This window comes from Falco rusticolus, chromosome 5 (assembly GCF_015220075.1).
Source record: "Falco rusticolus isolate bFalRus1 chromosome 5, bFalRus1.pri, whole genome shotgun sequence".
Lineage (NCBI taxonomy): Eukaryota > Metazoa > Chordata > Aves > Falconiformes > Falconidae > Falco > Falco rusticolus.
This window is the reverse complement of record NC_051191.1, coordinates 72,893,983-72,912,125: the sequence shown is the minus strand read 5'-3', so window position 1 is coordinate 72,912,125 and position 18,143 is coordinate 72,893,983. Positions and strand designations below refer to the sequence as shown.

At 41.8% G+C, this 18,143-nt stretch overlaps 1 protein-coding gene across 3 annotated transcripts in view; it reads right to left on the bottom strand.

The window, feature by feature from the left end:
• The window catches only part of BCAT1 (branched chain amino acid transaminase 1), a 67,212-nt gene extending 49,984 nt beyond the window's left edge, over positions 1-17,228 (bottom strand). The window contains exon 1 of one of the 3 annotated variants that reach the window (XM_037389475.1): positions 16,602-17,228. In XM_037389475.1, the coding sequence (XP_037245372.1) occupies positions 16,602-16,610 (9 nt within the window). In that variant the 5' untranslated portion in view covers positions 16,611-17,228. Of the gene's footprint in view, positions 1-15,678; positions 15,903-16,601 lie in introns of those variants that run through there. The other 2 variants (XM_037389476.1, XM_037389477.1) reach the window with 2 other exon arrangements.
• Between the last annotated feature and the right edge of the window lie 915 nt (positions 17,229-18,143).

The window sequence follows — 18,143 nt, the reverse complement described above, 5'->3', positions numbered from 1 at the left end:
TTCTGAGCAGAAGAGCTAGAAAGATGAAGTTGGAGCTGAGGTTTGAAAGAGGAAGGTGCCAGGAGTGAGACTGTCTGTGTGATGGTCCATGAAAGCGGTGGCTTAAGGGAAGCACAGCTGACAAGATGGAGGGAACGGCAGAAGGAATGGCTAGCTGCTGAGATGAGGCCAGGGATGGGTGGACGTGGGGAAACAGTCATGCTGGTCAGAGGGGCTGCAAGGGAAAAGCACTAGCAGGAGCCTGCACTGGCTCCTCACCACTTGGTGGTTGTCTCTCACACTGCCACCCCTCAGCCTCACGGCATCTCGGATGGAAGTCCCAGCCCAGGTGGGAAAGCCCCAGGTCAAAGGTATAATACCCTGAAGGAAAAGAGGTGCACAGGAGACTTCATGGTCAGGCGGTGAGATCCCTGCCCCAAGCTGTTAACCAGCGAGCAGCCCTTGCCCTACCTGGAGCACTGCGTGTAGGGTGGATGCCAGTGCTGGGGAGACACCAGCCACCCAGTCCTGCAGCAGCCACCCAGCTGTGGGGCCAGGACTGGGGCTGCCTGGCTTACAGGCTGTGAAGCATGACACACACACAAGGCAAGTGACATGATTTTTTTCCCTTTTTGCAGATCTTGGGGATATGGTAGATGGGGGGTGGGGGTGGGCAGGGGCAAGTGCAGTATCTTCAGTGGGCCTTTAGCACATAGCAGGCTTGCTACCAACAAAAGAAAAAGCAAACTCCCGTCCACAGCAGATCTCACTTCCTCTCCCCTCCCCCCAGCGCCCCAGGGGGACCATAACGTCCCTCCTGCCTTCTCTCACCATCAGCTTTAACCCTTCTGTTCCTCTTTTTTCCTAACCCTCTAACAGCGAGGCATGCAATCACGGCTGCAGGCTCCTTTCCTGTCAGCTAAAGGAGGATCTGCTGGGAGAAATCACAAACCCCTTCACAGTGTACCAATACGCTTTACCTTTAAAGCCTTATGAACAACATGTTTTACTTGCCTTAAATCTTAAGAGGTTTTTACTCCAGAAAGACAAGTCTTTTTGGTAGAGTGTTCAATGGCGTTCCATGTCAGACTGTAGCAGGACTAAAGCGTTACCCAAGCTAAGGGACAGTCTCAACTAAACACTGTGTAACAGGTTCTTGCTTTCTCTGTAATTCGTCAAATACTTCCAAATTCCTCTGGCAAAATCCCAGAAGGCCTTCATGACACCATCAGTTTATAACAGTTAAGTATTCTGCAGATGAATCAAGTCAACCAATTTTTCTCTGCACTCTAGTGAATTAGGATGGAAAGTGTGCTGGTTACCAGCTAACAGCCTGGTAAGTGCCAGCTTTGGAGCAAGAATTTCTCCAGCAGCTCCAGCTCATGCCTGACTTTTGTCTAATATCCAGTATGCAAAGCTGGATTTTGAAATAATTACTGGTGACAGCAAATACTGACAAATACTCAGCCATTATGCTTCAGGTTTTTTCCCACCTCTCCTTTATGAAGTTGCCCTAAAGCAAGAGTTGGCATCAACACAGAGAGGACCAAAGCTGGATATAGTTTAATATTCTCTTTCATGATCTTTAAAAAGATACAAAACCTGTATGTGAATTTCAAGTGTGGACCACCTACAGGAACAGCCCCCAGGGGCACGATCATTTTACCCTTCAGTTCAAGGTTCCTACTGAACTCAGTGAAGTCAACAGCCCATTTCTTGGGTGTATGCCATTGAGCCAGTCCTGTTCTCCATGAAGTCATCATGTTTTACAGATTTAACTCATATTTAAAGCAAGTAGCTAACTGCCTTTGTTAACCGCACTGAGATTGAATTGATTTAATCCCTCAGCACTAGAAAGATATACCGCAATTACTTTCTAAATGATGGAGTCATATTTTAATGGCTCCATGGCTTTTAAACCTGAAACATGTTGTTAAATGCAATAGGGAAAATTACTCCCTGGTTTAGTGCCAACATTACCAAGGGAGATATGCCAAGCATAAATTTGCCCTTTGTGTTTAATAGCATGGTAGATTTAAAACTGCATCCATTAAAAACACTGATGTTATCCTAAAGATACGTTTGAGCCACTGGGTCAATGTCACCTCAAAAGTCACTCAAGTCTGTATCAAGTTGCTATACAATTACGCAAGCATGACAGTGTTTCTTATGTTGCAGTGTAGAGCTAACACCACTGTCTTTATCCTATATGTAACCGTTTTTTCTAAATTGGAAATAGGAGAGCATTTCAGTTTTCCTTAAAAAACATTGAAATGGCATATTTTTATCATTACTGTAAAGCCTGTAAGAGAACAAAAAAAGTGTAAAGCATTACACTAGATTAATTTTTTTTAAAAAAACAGGGTTTATGTCATTGTGTCACTACAAAACACTACTAAAATAAAGACTTGGTGATGAGTAATTCTGTCTTTACTTTTATAGAAGATCTCAGTGCTATAATAATAATTGCAAATCCTTCAGCACTTACAAAAGCAATCACACCATACTCAGTTGGATAATATCATTCCATCACATTAGTACTTTACTTCCAATCTAACTCTCATATAAAGAGGAGGTAAGCCTTAGCAGGGGGTTAGTCTCCTCCCAGTGTGTGAAGGACTGCTGTGTGTGAAACATTTACCAGCACTTTTGGAAATTTTATACCTAATAGTTGTCACCTGCATTACTGCTAGAGCTTTCCCAGAACTGAACATTCAACTCCTGCATTTGGTCATCAGAATGCATTAGACATAGGTATTTTCAACACATTTTAGCATCAGGATGCTCCAACCAATGTCTCTTGGCTTTCCCTGCTGCCTTTGGCACACCTTTTCTGACTGCTATTCTGTTATGGGCATAAGACCTTGTAGCCCAAGTACTGACCTGCAAGAGCACTCAAACAATTTCACTTATTACCATTTTGCCATGCCTCTAGTTATGTTCATCTTTTGGAGTATCCTCCTGGATCTCACAGCTGCTTCAAAACAGAGAGTCTACCTCTTCTACGCAGACCTTCCTACCCTTCAGCTGAAAGGACCTTGTGCTACAAAAATTGGCAGACTTCCCTAGACTTCCTAAACTCCCTACACTTCCTAGACTACATGACTCTGCTTAGTTTTTCTTGTGCCCTCACACTTGGTGGCTTTTGAGAGCCAGTGGTAGCACCAATGTCTTTGTTCTCATTTGGGATTATCTGCTGTATAAACTGCAATTCTACTAGATCCTTTGTCAAACTGCTGTTCTCTGGCTTTAGCTACTGCATTATCCCACAGGCTCATCCTCAGTTATGAAATTGGAACTGAAGATTATCAGAAGCTTCATCACTGTAAATTTAAACTGCAAACTTAACTTCTTTAACCTACACCATATGAAATTATTTAATAAAAAGGAATGGTACCAGTTCTCAAAAAAATAATTTGCAGTTACCTCTATATGCCATGTCCTTTGTCACCCATTTTCAAAGAAATCTAATTCTTTAATCAGTTCTGTGCTCACTTAATTTTCCCTGCTGTTTGGTAACTCTTCTCACCAGTCGGGAACAGAAAACTTTCCCTAGTACAAGGTAGGAATAAAGAAATAAACTGCAAATTTTTGCTTTCACCAGTGCATGCTTCATCCAAGTCAGCCCACAGACAGCTCAAATCAGAGACAAGACCCCACTCTGAGCAAGATTTCCATCAGCAGCACCAGCCCTCTGATCAGAGTACTGCCAGTGGCAGAGAACATCTGAAAATCAAGTTTCACGCCCACAAAAGAACCGTAGACAGTGCTTTGTTGGCAGGCATTGGCTATTCATGAAGGACAAGAACCTAAAGAAGCAAATAAGCCACGGAAACACAGCTATGGCTGCATATAGCTCCTCCTGCTGAGGCAACCCCACCACCTGCTACGCAGAGAAACTCAAAACCAAGAGTATCTTGTAGCAGTCAGGCCCCAGCAAAGATGGAGTGGGAGTTTCCTCTGAGTCAGAAGTCATATGAAAAACAGTTTTCAGTGAAGAAAGTCCTTTCTGAGACATTTCTCCAAGCTAGAAGTGTCTTGCTGCTTTTTCCTGTGCCTCATTCTGGCGACTAAGTGTCTAAGTAGTATTTCATGCACTGATTTACACTGGAAGGATAATGAAATTAGAATACTTACCAGATTCCAGGAATCCAGCAGATCAATAAATTCAATACATGTCTTATACTATGACACTGCCTACAGGCAAGCCAAATCCAGTGTGCGATGACGGGTACTTTGGCATTCAAAGCCACACAAATCAGAGTTGCCTTTCTGTTCCAGGTATAAAATAGAGTCCAACATGCACAAGTGCCATATATTCTGTATATTGTTGCAGTCACATAAAACAGTTCCATGACTCCAAAACAGTTTTCATCTGTCCCTAGGAAATGTTAATACAATTTGGCAGCCACACCATTTAAGAGATGAATTTGCAGGAAAAAAAAAAGTGGTAATGATGTTCATAGCTTTAAAAAAAAATCCACCTGCTGTCAGACTGAGAGAGAAATTCTGAATATTGCTGTAGGGTTGAGTCATATAATACTATTTTTAGTATCAACTAAAAATATATTTATTTAACAACATTTATGAAAGACTTCCAGAGCTTAGGAAGCTCATTTATGGAGTCTAACAGCCAAGCATATTTCTCTCAGCTGTCATGGAAGCAGCTGCCTGATATAAAAATATCTTAATACTGTCTTTATATTGTATGTTCGTGAATGTGAACATGCACATATGTATACATTACCATGCAAGTGTCACCAAGTACATTCATTGGGCTGGGTCATTTCCATGATAGTATGACATGCCTTATCCACACAACTTCTTTTAAATCTACTCCTTTCAAAATCAAGACAGGAGGAGCAGGAAGACTGATTCTTCAATTGTATTTCTAACCATTTATCAAGCCAAACAGAGAACTCTGAGGTATCTTTTGTATGTTAGGTTGGCACACTCTCCAGGTATTGTCCTGCCCGTCTTCAATAATGAATTCAAAGAACATGTACAGCACAAATCCCAGAGCAGCTCCAATGATACACCTCAATGTATGCACAGATCAGCACGGGGGACAATGATGGATACAACACCAACAACAAAACACACAAAGGGAAAACATAAGGACAGTTTGGCATATGCAGTTTCAGTGCTTAGCTTTTTACTCAGTTCACCAAGAATTCTCATTCATGTTGATTTCTGCACATCCAATACATTTCTTCAAGACTCCTCTTACCTAACATATCTGCCCTGATGCCTTGTCAGCTGGGTACTATCACCTTACTGTGGCTGCTTGTTCAACCTTGAGCTGGCACTAATGTTGGTTAAACAGTGAGGCAGTATAATAACAGCATACAATAAAGAAAAATACAAGGCAAAATACAAGGCAACTAGCATAGCAGAAAATAGAAAGCTTCCACATTACTTAATGATACCTTTAATCAGAGTGAAATCATCAGGGTATAGAACATACCAGAATTTCTCTATTTACAAAAGCTGCATTCCATAAAGTAAGGTTGAATTTAAATAGATTATCATTAAACTAATCCAAAAGACTGTGCAGGCACTTATCTTCTGGCTTGAGAAGTTTATTTGGTTTAATTTAAAGCAATTTAAGTAATTCAAATAAAACTGAAATATGCTCCTTTTAAAACAAGTATCACTGGTTTTATTACGTTTAAATAAAAGACAATTTGGATTATACGAGCACAATTTATTGGTTAGAAAAAACATTAAAACAGAGAACATAAAGAAATTGAAATATTCAGCTTGTCCAGCCAAGATGCATATTTAGTAACATTTATAGTTACATTACAACTCTAAAAGCAGACTAAGTTGGTTTCATGAGATTAAATAAATGCAGGACAATGTTGGCAAAGTCAAATCATTTCAGTCAGCACTCAGGTGAGGAACCTCTCTCAGAAATAATGCCATTTTTTTGATTCAGTGCTTAAATTAATGATTGAGTGAGTTCAGTAATGCCTAACCTGTTATACAAGAAAACTTGTATCAGTTCACCTGAAAGGCAGCAAGGCTAGGCAACATGAATGATAACTATGACTGAAATCCAAAAAAAAAGTATGCTTAACAAACTGGACTATTAAGAAGGTTAAAGGGAAGAAAAGAGTTCACCAGAAATACAAGATAGATTAATTTGTCATCACAAACTCTTAAGTAGAACCTGACCAGGGACCTATTCAGCTTCAGGCTAAAATTATTTGGCAAGATACTCCATAAAATTTACAACATGAGCTGTAAATTACACTCATACAACATGGAGTCTAAAGCGTGATTCCCAATTGAATAATACTGAAAATCTACTACCGTTCCCATTGAATACAGGACTTAAAGCAGCTCTACGTCTCTGCATGGTGTCCTTTTATTCAATAGTTAGTTCTGTCTTAATACATTTCCTGCACAACCATACAATCCTCCTTCCTATTTTCTTTACAGAATAGGCAAGTACTCTAAAGAAATCCTTTTTGCAAACGACCTCCAAATGCAATGTGCTTTAACCTTGATTTCTAAGCCAAATGCTTATACTGTTCCTTTTTGTTTTCCTTCCTATGACCTTCTTGTTGCTCTGTCACTCCCCAGTGCCATTTCCTCTGTCTTTACCCTCTTGCTCAGTTTAATGACACTTCCCTCCTGGTTGAGGAAAACAGGCTTGTACTATTAGGGGAATAGGCAGATGACCTAATGGAGCTCTTCCATCTCTAACTCCTATGAACAGTGCCTCTAAGTGCCTCTTTTGTTGGTTTGTTTGTCTGCTCTAGCATTAATTAGGTTTTTAACAAGTGCATTGTTGGCTAGAATGGCGTAAAGAAAAACATGTTAAAGCAACCAGCTGGATTTAGTTGACCTATAAATTCATCCGTCTGTTTTCTAACTAGATAGTGTCTCATGTCTATATGATATGCTTATTGCTCAAACAAAATAAATGAAAATTCTGAAAGTCACCATGGTTTTTATTGTGTTTAGGCCCAGTTCTCATTGATATGAGCCCTTTTACATCAAACTGGCAACAGGAAAGGGAAAATAGCTATTACATACATTCCCCTACCAGCATAACCCAGCTTTGCTGTTAACCACAAGGAAGCTTGTGTTCATGAGGTCTTCTCTAACATTTCTCTTTGCTTATGTATTCTATAATGCCAGGTACTAAATTAGCATTTTAAGATTTTATAAAGTTAACCAAAGCTTTTAACAGCAGTGTTAATACCAGCAAAGATGAGCCTAAGCACAACGAAAATTTTCCTCAGGGATTCAGTTATACTGTCTGTATCCTTTATCCTGAGACAGCTGTACAGGTAAAGTACAGATCTGCTTTAAAGATGCATAACATATAGCTTACAATTTGTTTATTAAATTCCCTGATGGTGGAAACTACACACAGATCCTGCAGCTGATGACCAAGGCAAGCAGCTTGATGCAATTACCAAATGATAATATGAATAACATGAATGCATACACAGCAGAAACAAATAAAATCATTGTCTTGAGAGTTACTGAGGGTTTAGAACTGGAAGCAGACAATTTAGTGCAGGAGACCAAAGCTTCTGCAGTTTGCAAATAATCATTGTAGACTCCTAGGGGGAAAAAAAAAAACCCAAAACACACATTAGACACAGTGATGAATTCCAAAATGAGAACTGACGTACTTAAAGAAAAGAGCCAGCAGACAGAAACCTGTATACAAGGTCATTCTCCTGTTTGCAAGCACCCTCGTAACAGCGGAACCAGAAGAAACACAGGGTCAGGCCTGAATCACTGGCCTGTATAAGGGGCATTTGTAGCTATTCTCAGAGTGCTTAGACCGTGTCCCATTGAAGTCCATTTTGCACTGGAATAAAGGTTTACATAAGACACTGAGCAATGATGAATCACACACTGAAAACAAAGGCTCTGGGGAAAAAAAAAAAAAAAAAAAGGCTTTTGAAGGAGAAAGGAGTTACTTTGTCCACCACAAGTCCTGTATACAGTCCCACTAGAGATAATAAAACAGTAACTTACATAGCTGGCCCTCGAATAACACAAAGTACAATAAAACATTACCTAACTTTGCATGTGGTTGCTGGTCTGTAAAGGGCAGACGTGTACTGAGCTTGGTACCACATCCAGCCCTGATAACTTTGAATGGCCTATTTAATTCACCACTGAGAACCTTATGCAAAAGCGTAAGAAGCATGACTTTCTGTATTGCATTAGGTTGTTAGTGCAGTTATTGCCTGTTACCTGCTTGCCAAGCAGTTTATTTAGCTGTTCAGTGTCCAACAGATGAAGCTGATAAAGCATGGCAGCAGCTAACCTGGGGATCTGAATGGGCTCAATACCACAGGGACACTCTGCCTGACCAGTCTGAGTACTCCTCATAAATGCATTTCTCTGTGTTGGTCTTTTCAAACGGCAGAGCATAGTCCCAGCTTTTTTGCTTGCAGGCAGAACTGTATACACCTAGATAACATATTCTGCCTGGACATTTGGCCACAATGCTGCAGAAGGACCCAGACCTGAGCTTTCAAGGCTTACAGCCGATTGAGTGATCTAATAAGTCTCTTTAAACAAGTGATGCAAGCCAGGGTAATTAAAAAAAAAAAAAAAAAAACCAAAACTAAAAAGACAGCAAGTTTTGTCTAGAGGTGTTGCAAATACTGTGCTTTCCCAAACTGTGATGGTGGACTGGTCTGTACGGTGCTTGCAGTTATTTTACTCTTTGCTCCAAAGAACTGAGACCTTCATTTTTTATAAGCTTTAAGCCAGTTTTTTCACTGTAATACCTGGAAGCCTTAAAACTTAATACTGGCTCTACAGTCACACCACCTAAGTGAAGGAAGGTGGAAACATCTGTCTCTTCTACAGACAGGAAATTTAGGCATAGATTGTCCCATCAGCATACCTCATACTGCTTGGCAGTTCATTCAGAGAATTCACTGGGAGGTAGACAGGTTGTGCACAGCTCCCCAGGAACCAAGTCTACAGCTCCTCTTCCTTATAGAGACATACCCATCAGATCCATTGCAGTTCTTCTCCAGGAAGAAAAAACAAGTGTAAATGATTGATGTGGTTTTGGCTGTGCTCTCAACTGACAGCTATGCCCTATGCAAGCTTCTTCCACAGCAGCACACAGGTGATAGCTGCAGAAGACCTGCCTATACTAGCTCCAGTGCGTTTTAAGCCTGGTATAATTGGTTTGAAGTAATGGCAGATCTCTACCAAAGCCTGGGTTATATCCTTGTGATGTGTCTTTTGCTGTGTGTTCAAACACTGCCTTAATTTGATTTAACTGGACACAATTCAACAAAGTAGAAAGGAAGCTGAAGCTTTCCTCTTGATGTAAAGGGCACAAGGAACAGAACTAAGCCGCAAGGAAAATCCTTGGAACCTATTTGAAGACAGCACCTCCAAAGTGTTCGTGGTCTTGTTCAAATTAACAGTAGGCATAATCCACCACACCAAGCAAATGTACATAATCCCATAGAAGCTTACTAACAAGCCAAGAAAAGCAGAGCACAACAGTGTCACTGTACAGTGCCACACATTACACTCTTGAATGTGGAAAAGCATCCAGGTAACACCCACAAGAACCGGCTTTTTTTGATGATGTCTGCTCAAAAGTGGTAATCTAGTGACAAAGCCAGATACTCCACCTTCTTAGTATATATTCAACTGTGTAACAGCTCTAAAGCAAGGGGGAAAATCATGTATTACAACACTACAAAATTTTGCAGTTGCATTAAAGTTACCCTATGTATCCTTTCTAAAAATGCTGCAAGCAAGCCCTTTAGCTGAAATCCCCCATCATTTGTTGACAATGCCCAGAGGAAACTGGATTCTGCCCAGGGAATTTGAGAGCAAAATAGCACTCAGCACATTAAAAGTGGCCTTGAAAAAGTATGGTCACAGATGAGATATTTGTAGAGGTGTCAGCATGAAACATGCAAAGCAAACAGAGGCCCTTTGTCAAAATTGCAGCACAGTAAAAAGTCATCACAAATCAAGAGTGACACAGTCCCTATTAGAAAAGTGGTAACTTTCAAATACTGAGAAGTGGCACTAGTAATGAAGATAATAAACAGGCCTTGGATGAGTAACATAGGCTTGTCCTCCTGCAGTTCAACATCTGGATCGATGATCACCGGCCCTGCTCAGATCAATAATCTAAACTGACAAATGATTTATTTATAATACCCTCATGATCCAAGGGTTTTGCCCAGCTCCAACCCACACAAACATCAATGTCCTTGACTAGAATGTCTCTGTCATTTCTGAATTTATGAAGCTAATCTTAAGCATCTTAAAACAGCTTAGAATTGGATCCAATTTGTCCACTGTTGAAATCCAGTTCACTTGGACATGGCAGGACAGAACACTAGTTTTCTATGTATGTCACAATAAACATTTTGCCCAATTGACGTGATGAAAACATTCCTGGCTACAGCAAGACCACTTAAAAGAAGATCCAAAAGGGAACAACTGTAAACGCAGCATTTTCAGCTCAATGGAGCACCAGAAAGGAATGCTGACATTACTGAAATTCTATCTCCAGGTGTCAAGAAAAGAATCAGCCTGTAAATGCCAAAAGTCATCTCTGAAAAGGTGTTGAAAGGCAAAGGATAATACTAAAAAATGAAGATATTCTAATGCTACTGACACTTTTCAATATAAAAAAAGCTACAGAACTTGTCTTTGTATTCTGTAAGGCACTGTGCAACTGAGAATGAAGCCTGAGCCAGAGCACAGGATCAGATTTAGAAAAAAAGCACAGCTGTGTTAGAAGGATACAAAAAGAAGAAAAACTGAACTGAACCAAATAACAGTCAAACAAGCCAATGGACTTCCTTTATGGTTACAGAAATAAAACACTTCCCAGCATGCGAAGCTCTGTTTCATTTGTCTCCCAAACTGCACTTCTGTTTCTAAAGACATTTAATCCAATTTAAGGCAGAGTCTGCAATTTAGTTCCCATGTATATATAAATAGGTTACAGCATATTTAACTACCATACTTGCTTAAAATACAAATTATATACTCATGATGGAAAAATGCCTCAAATATACAAGCATGTGAATACAATGTGATTATTCTTTTTCTGTGTGCAGGCAGGTATCTATGCAGCTGTACAGCTGTGCTAAAAATTGTGGCTGTGTAGCCACTGTATGCTGTAATACCCTATACTACAGCTACTACTTCATGTTGTGTAAGGAATAAACTCGGCTCACATTACAGTTTTACACTAGAGCACAACTACTCATTTTATATAGCTTTCACACCCTATACTTCAGGCAACACTTTCTAGCAATTCAGAAGAAACTTGCTACAAGAGTTTGTAAGCAGGTGGTGCTGCTGTGCAGGGCAGGATTCAGAAGGACCCACAGTTTTACCTTGTTAACACTAGCACTGACTGTGACCTTGGTAATTTGACAATCTTAACAAAACCTGATGTTCTGTTCTCAGGAATGATTAGGGTACTTGTGAATGTTTTACAACTATAGATCCTATTAAAAACTACTTATGCTTTTATTCATCCAGGGTCAAAAACTTAACTTCTCTACCTGTTTCCTCAAACTTTAAAATCAAGGAACTAATACCTGCATCATGCATCTGGTAAGAAACTTAGTTAACAGCTAGTCTGCTAAATACGTTGAGGATACTGCAAGTATTACAATTTCCTATACAGTTTTCTTCCCCGTATTGCTTTGACTAAGAATTTCCTTTATTTTACTGGAGGGTGAGACACTCCATGCATCCACAGAAATTATACTATTACTGCTAGTTTTAAGTGCACTTTATGTGATTTTTAATGAACTGCATGATGATATGCAGTTGTCTAAAACCTTGTGAGTTAATAATTTTCTTGTAAGAATAGAATATGCAATTTTGTATGGTATAAGTATATATTATATTTAAGATACAGTAATTTAAAGTTCACAGTCTTTAAAATCAAAGAAGGTCTTCTTTTTTTGTTCAGTGCTTCATAGTTTTGCCAGTGTTTTATTTTCCACATGTCAAAGGAAGAATTAAACAATTTAGAAAATTCAGCATCAAATATTACAGAACTGAAAACTACTAGACAATCTTTTCAAAAGTAAGAATTCTAACAGTGCATTGAAATTTACTTGCAGTCAGCTGCACTGAAAAGAAGTAGCAAGAAAACCTTGTGAACTCATTTCAAAACCTAAAAGCAGCAGTTATTTTTTTAAAAGCCAGCAGTGTTATAAAAAACTCAACCTTAAGGAAAACATGTTCCTTGAGACTTAACTCTCCCTTGACTTTACCAGCTTCCCTGGGAGTTTTGACATACCTCTTCCTTTCCCATGGCCAGTGCCTACAGGTACAATGATCCTTGTTTAAGGAGTTATTCTTTAAAACTTGGTAAGGAAAAAAAAAATAATCTAGCAAAACCAGAATGTATTCTGTTTATCAGAAAAAGTACTAGCTTGGCTCTCTGATGCAGATAGGGAAAGAAAGTACAGTACTTAAAGGGAAGGTGTTGAATGTAGGAAGGAGGTACAGTCCTCTTTCCTGGCTCAGCAGTAGGCACGCTGATGGGAGTATTGATTAACCACACCATGGATCCCAGGGTAGGGATCCATCCACCCCAGGGGTGGGGGGGATGACAACAACCAACCAACCCACAAAAATCCCCAACAAACAAACTCCAAAGGGTCCAAATTAAGTAGCATTCTTGTGAAGAGTCTTGCACCAACATTGCTGTTCAGCCTCTTCTGTTAAGCTCTTGGCATTTCTCAAGATAGTAGAGAAGAACAAAATATTACTACAATATCAACATGTTACAGAAATTACCTTCTGCGAAGAAATCTGCCTACACTGGTTCACTGGATTAAAAAAAAAAAAAAAAAATCTTAGTTTGTAAATTTTTTCCAGGATCACAAGAAAATCCAGCTGGAAGGGGCCTCAGAAGGTCTCTAGTCCAACCTGCTGCTCAAAGCAGGGTCAGCTCTGAGTTCAAACCAGGTTTCTCAAGGCTTTATCCAGTTGGGTCTTGAGAGCTCTCAAGGATGGAGACTGCACAGCCCCTCTTGGCAACTTGTTCCACTGCCTGACTGTCCTTGTGGGGTGAATTTTTTCCTTATATACAGGCTGAAACTCTTTTTTATTTGAATTTATGCCATTGTCTCTTGTCCTTCTACCATACATCATTGCAGAGCCTGGCCCTGTCTCCTCGATTTTCATGCAGATTTTGGAAGGCTGCTATTACATCACCCCAAAGCCTCCTCTTCTCCTGACTGAACAAACCCAGTTTCCTCAGCCTCTCAATGTCAAAGTTTAAAAAAGTTCATTCTCAGTAAGGGTAATGCAAATTCAAGCATTTATTACAGATGCAATGACACCTACAGCAACAGTCTAAATAAAACAAAACAAGTGGACATTACTTGTGTGGCACTGTTCTCTCTGAATGCTACTGGAAATTATATGGAATTAAACCCTATTCATATACCAGGAAATTTTCTGTGCTTACTAAGAGCGTTTTATCAAATATTGTGTGAAATGCTGTAATAGGCAAACTGAACTAGCAATAGCTGTGTACCTACTGAGAAGTCATATGCTGCACTTCATTAATGCATCAGGTATACTCTAAAATAAAACCTGAAACAAACTGCAGACCTCAAGGGAAGAAGGTAAATGAGTAACTCTGTTGGATGGGTATCATGACATTAGTTTGTAATAACAGTAATAAACTATGGGCCAAGATGCACTGAAGACAGGTGGGTAAAACTTCTTAATAATTTTAAAGACAGTTGCAATTATTTAGTTCACATTAACTCTTTTGGATAATTTGATATACATAGGGCAAATTTAGGCCTTTCCATAAGCATAACATTGGATTTTCATCTGCAATAGCATATGGTAGTATTTGCTAAATCGCTGTTCTACAACAGGTGCCCTATTTTATGAGGTAACATTACCTGTCCCTTTAATGTATAAAGTCATAAAGTAATGACATTGTTTCCAAGGCAAATGGGGCCACCCACTCGCTTCATCCAATGTAAGAATTGGAGGTACAAGCTGCAAGCATGTAAGTGACTATGAATAACAAATCAGGGTCACATACTACTTTGATTTACGCCTGAGTATCACCAAAGTTCAGACACTGAAGATGAAGGCTGTCCATTTAATCTCTACATTACAGCCATTGTGGCAGTTGGATAGCCACAATTTATTATCAAAAGCCACAATCAATATTGAGTGGCTTGAGCTCATAGAAGCTTATCTAGCACTGTGGAGTACATAATATGTCACTGTAGTGACATGAAGATGCCAGCCCTCACACACGCGGTTTAAGAAGTCGAATTGTGAAATTTCTCCAAACAGAAGTTACCCCTCAGCTCCTGAAGGTCTGGCCTCCAAACCTACAAATAATCTGCCATTCACTATACACTCAGCTACGACTACTCATTTAAGAAAATGGCATAAGGAAGTAATGAAAATAATGTCTGTTCTGATTCTTTAGCATGGTCAGACCAAATAAATTGTTTTAAAATGGCTGGACATCTATCAAGTTAAACCAAGGATATGGCCTATGGACTGGTTTAGCAAGGTATCAACTGTGTTAAAGCTACCTAATGATTTTGCAATCTTCTTTTTTACCTATGACTTTGCAGCAGATTTCAATACTCAGTTTCTAAGGGAAAAATCAGAATATTCACTGGATCACACAATGCTAAGAGTGCACTGCCTGTCAGTAAAAATCAGTACAATAAGTGGACAAGGCAGGACTGTATAAACCAGAGGTCTAATTCATTTCTTATACATAACACTCCTTCAAAAAAAACAGAGGAGGAGAGTTGAGGTTGGGCTAGAAATGGTTCAAGGAGAAAGGGAGGGTTATGACTAAAACCAGGAAACTGTGAAGGCAGAGATGAAGGAATAAGGAACTGTAATAATGCTGTTGCTTACTGATACCTTTATAAGCATATTAGGTTTTGCATAACTATAGTGATAACCAAATGGTAATTTTCTGCACTTTTGACACATGCTCTACAAATACACAGTGACAGCCACAACCCTGAAGACCTTACAGGCTGAACAGATGAAGCAAATAAAGGGCGAAAGGCTCAGACAGAACTGACATGCTGAAGGCTACACCACTCGCAAGTGACAAGAGTGTACTTTTACTGCTGTAGCTATTGCTTCATGCTGTCTTTTCTACAGTAAAACTATAAAGCAAAGTTAGCTTTTGCACAGGTGAGAAGAACCCAGTGAGATGTCAGCCTGCTTTGAGCAAACAGGCAGGTAGGTCTGTGGCTTGCCTGCTACTTGTTTTTTGCATGGACACACCAGGACATTACTCCTAGGTGCTGCATAACACCCAGGAGACCGGGTATGACCCTCTTTCCTAGACACACAACAGGCAAGACAAAATTGATGTAAAACATGACAGCCTGCCTCACTCCTTGATATACTTGCATTCTGTCCCTAAGCATTCAGGCAGGGGGCAGCTGGTTAGGTATTCTCCCTGAGCAGTTTCAGATCAGTTTTCTGCCAAGGCAGGTCTGCCACTCTCCAGCTGCAGAAAGTACAAATGGGACTAAATCAGAGCCTCCTGAGGGACCTCCAGAGCACTCACCCATTCCAGCGCTGCCACCCATTGCTCTACCCACCCAGGAGTGATGAATGCTGAAGGGAGTAACTCTTGTCATTGGTGACAGAGGGAAGCTGGGGAGACACCCGACAGTCACATACCTGTTGTGCCCGTATTCCATCTGCTGTAGTTAACCAAGGAGAGCAAATAACTCAGTCTTGTTTTTCCTCAGCTGTTAACTTTGGCATTAGGCTAAGGCTGTGCAGTTCACAGTCAGCCCAGCACAGACCTCCTTCAAAACCCAGCAATTGTTCTTAGTGCAGCTGTTTCACAAGGTATAAAGTTGCGGTGATGTTCCCTCAGTCTAAGTGAACAGCACCGTGCTATCTCCATGCCCTTTGTCTTGACAAGGAATACTTCTTTTTAATCCCCAGATTAGCCTCACTAAGCAGAGGAACATAAACACGACATTTATAAAAGGACACAGATGCTCATCTCTCACGTTAGTGTTCACTACCGACAATTCCTCTACTATTACTTAAAGTTATTTCTGAAATTACTCAAAACCTCTATATACACATCACAGGCTTTTAGCCATAGTCTATTTTAGTACAATGGCAGACATAAGACCTATAATAAATTCATAGGCATAAAAAGGTATGATGCCTGCCAGGAGACCATACCCATTGCAGAGATATTTTTTTTTTCTCTTTTTAATCATTTAAGAGTTCTATGTGACAAATAAAAGGCAAGAAATCCTCCCCCCCCCCCAGAGGATTATACACCTTCCCTTCCCCCGCTTCCCCCTCCCGACTCATCGTATCTTCACACACACCATCTGCAATGAAAGACCACGGGAAGAGGTAGCATCACACACATCCTGCTTCTGAATCTCGAACAATACATCTCTCGGGGGCAGATTCTCCCTCGCAAAGCATAAGTAACAAGTAAGAGCATTAAAATCCGAGAATACAAATCAGAAAGCCACCGCTTCCCTTGTCTGCCCAGGAAAAGTCCCTCTGCGAGTACCGCATCCCCCGCGGGACGGACGAGGGGCTTCGGGCGGGAGACCCGCCCCGCTTACCTTGCTCATGCTGGCGACGGGCGCTTCCGTGCCGCGGCGGCGCGGGCTCTCGGGGTAGCCGCTGGCTCGGGCTCGGGCAGCGCTGCGGAGCCCCGCGGCTCTCCCCCGGCGCGGCGGCGCTGCGCGGGCTCAGGGCCGGCCGATCCGCCTGCGGGCGCCGCCGGGGCCGCTGCTGCCGCCGCTGCTGCCGCTGCCGCTGCTTGCGGGCTCCGATTGCATCAGCGGGCGAGGGCGGCGCGCACGCCGGGCGCCGCCGGGGAAAGCGGCGAGGGGCTGCGGGCCGCCCCGCCTGGCTCCTCCCGCCGGGGGGCACCTCGCGCCGGGCCGCCCCGCCGCCGCCCGCCCCGCTCCGCTCCGCTCCGCTCCCGCCTCGCCCGGGGACACCGGCAGCGCCCCAGCCCGCCGCCCGCACCTACCGCAGGGGCGGGCGGGCTTGGAGGGCAGCCGTGGCTCGCCCGCAAAATGGCCCCGCGCCAGGCGCTGCGCCCACCGAGCAGAGGCAATTACGTGCTTTTACTGTAACTTATGCTGATGGCGACATGTTCTTCTTACCCCTCCCTTAGCAAGCGTTCAGAAACTCATCATTTTCAGTCTCTGAGTCATTTCCTCCTGCTTACATCCAAGCTGTCTGACACACCAAACACCTCGCCGTTTATCCCTCCCATCGCTAGGAAGCCCTGCGTCTCTCTCGCTGCAGGGCAGGCTGTCCCCAGGCCCCCCACCGCTACGTGCACAGCTTGTGCTGGCTCCCCCAGCACTGCACTGGCAGCAGGAGAGGCCCACACAACCCACTTACTTGGCGCTGGCCGGGATTGCCAGATGTTTCACAATGGGGCTCTGGGTCCTCCCCCCGCTAACCAGTGCCTAGTCCTGCTGAAGTCCATGTAGCTGCACCTTCACAGCTCTTCAGACTTCAGCTGCCACCCTACAGCCCGCTGGCTGTGCTACTGTCTCTCTGTCTGTGGCAGGCAGGTGACCAGCACCCCAGGACAAAAGAATAAACATCAGAGACCAGTCCAGTCTGTTACTGCTACTGGTGCTACTGCTAGTGAAACCATATAGTAGTTGTACAACAAAAAAGTGAATTTTTAAGAGAAAATCCTGGTGTAACCACAGCGTAATGTTCACAGTGTGCTTACGTTCATCTTTACTGATTTTACGGTTAAGTCATTTCTTCCTATCCTACTATTTTTGTAAATGTTTTTCCCCTTCTGATCTTGCGGGGAGTAAGTAGTTGTAGGAAGCTGTTTCATCTCAATGCTACTGTCCAAAGTGTCAGGTTCTGCTTTGCATGATATATGTGAATTATTCTCTCTTGAATAGTGTCAGAGATTGGTTAGAGTAACAAAAGTAGATCTCTGTTCCTGCCACTCTTGAGCCAGATAAGAAAGTGCTATTTAATGGAATTAAAAAAATTTGGATTCCAAAGAAATGCTGGTAAATGATGTTACCCAAATTGAAAGTTCACGTTTCAGTGATGTTAGTGGCTATTTAGGAGAGAGGAAAGATGGACCAAAAAAAGGAGACAGGGAAGGCAGCAAA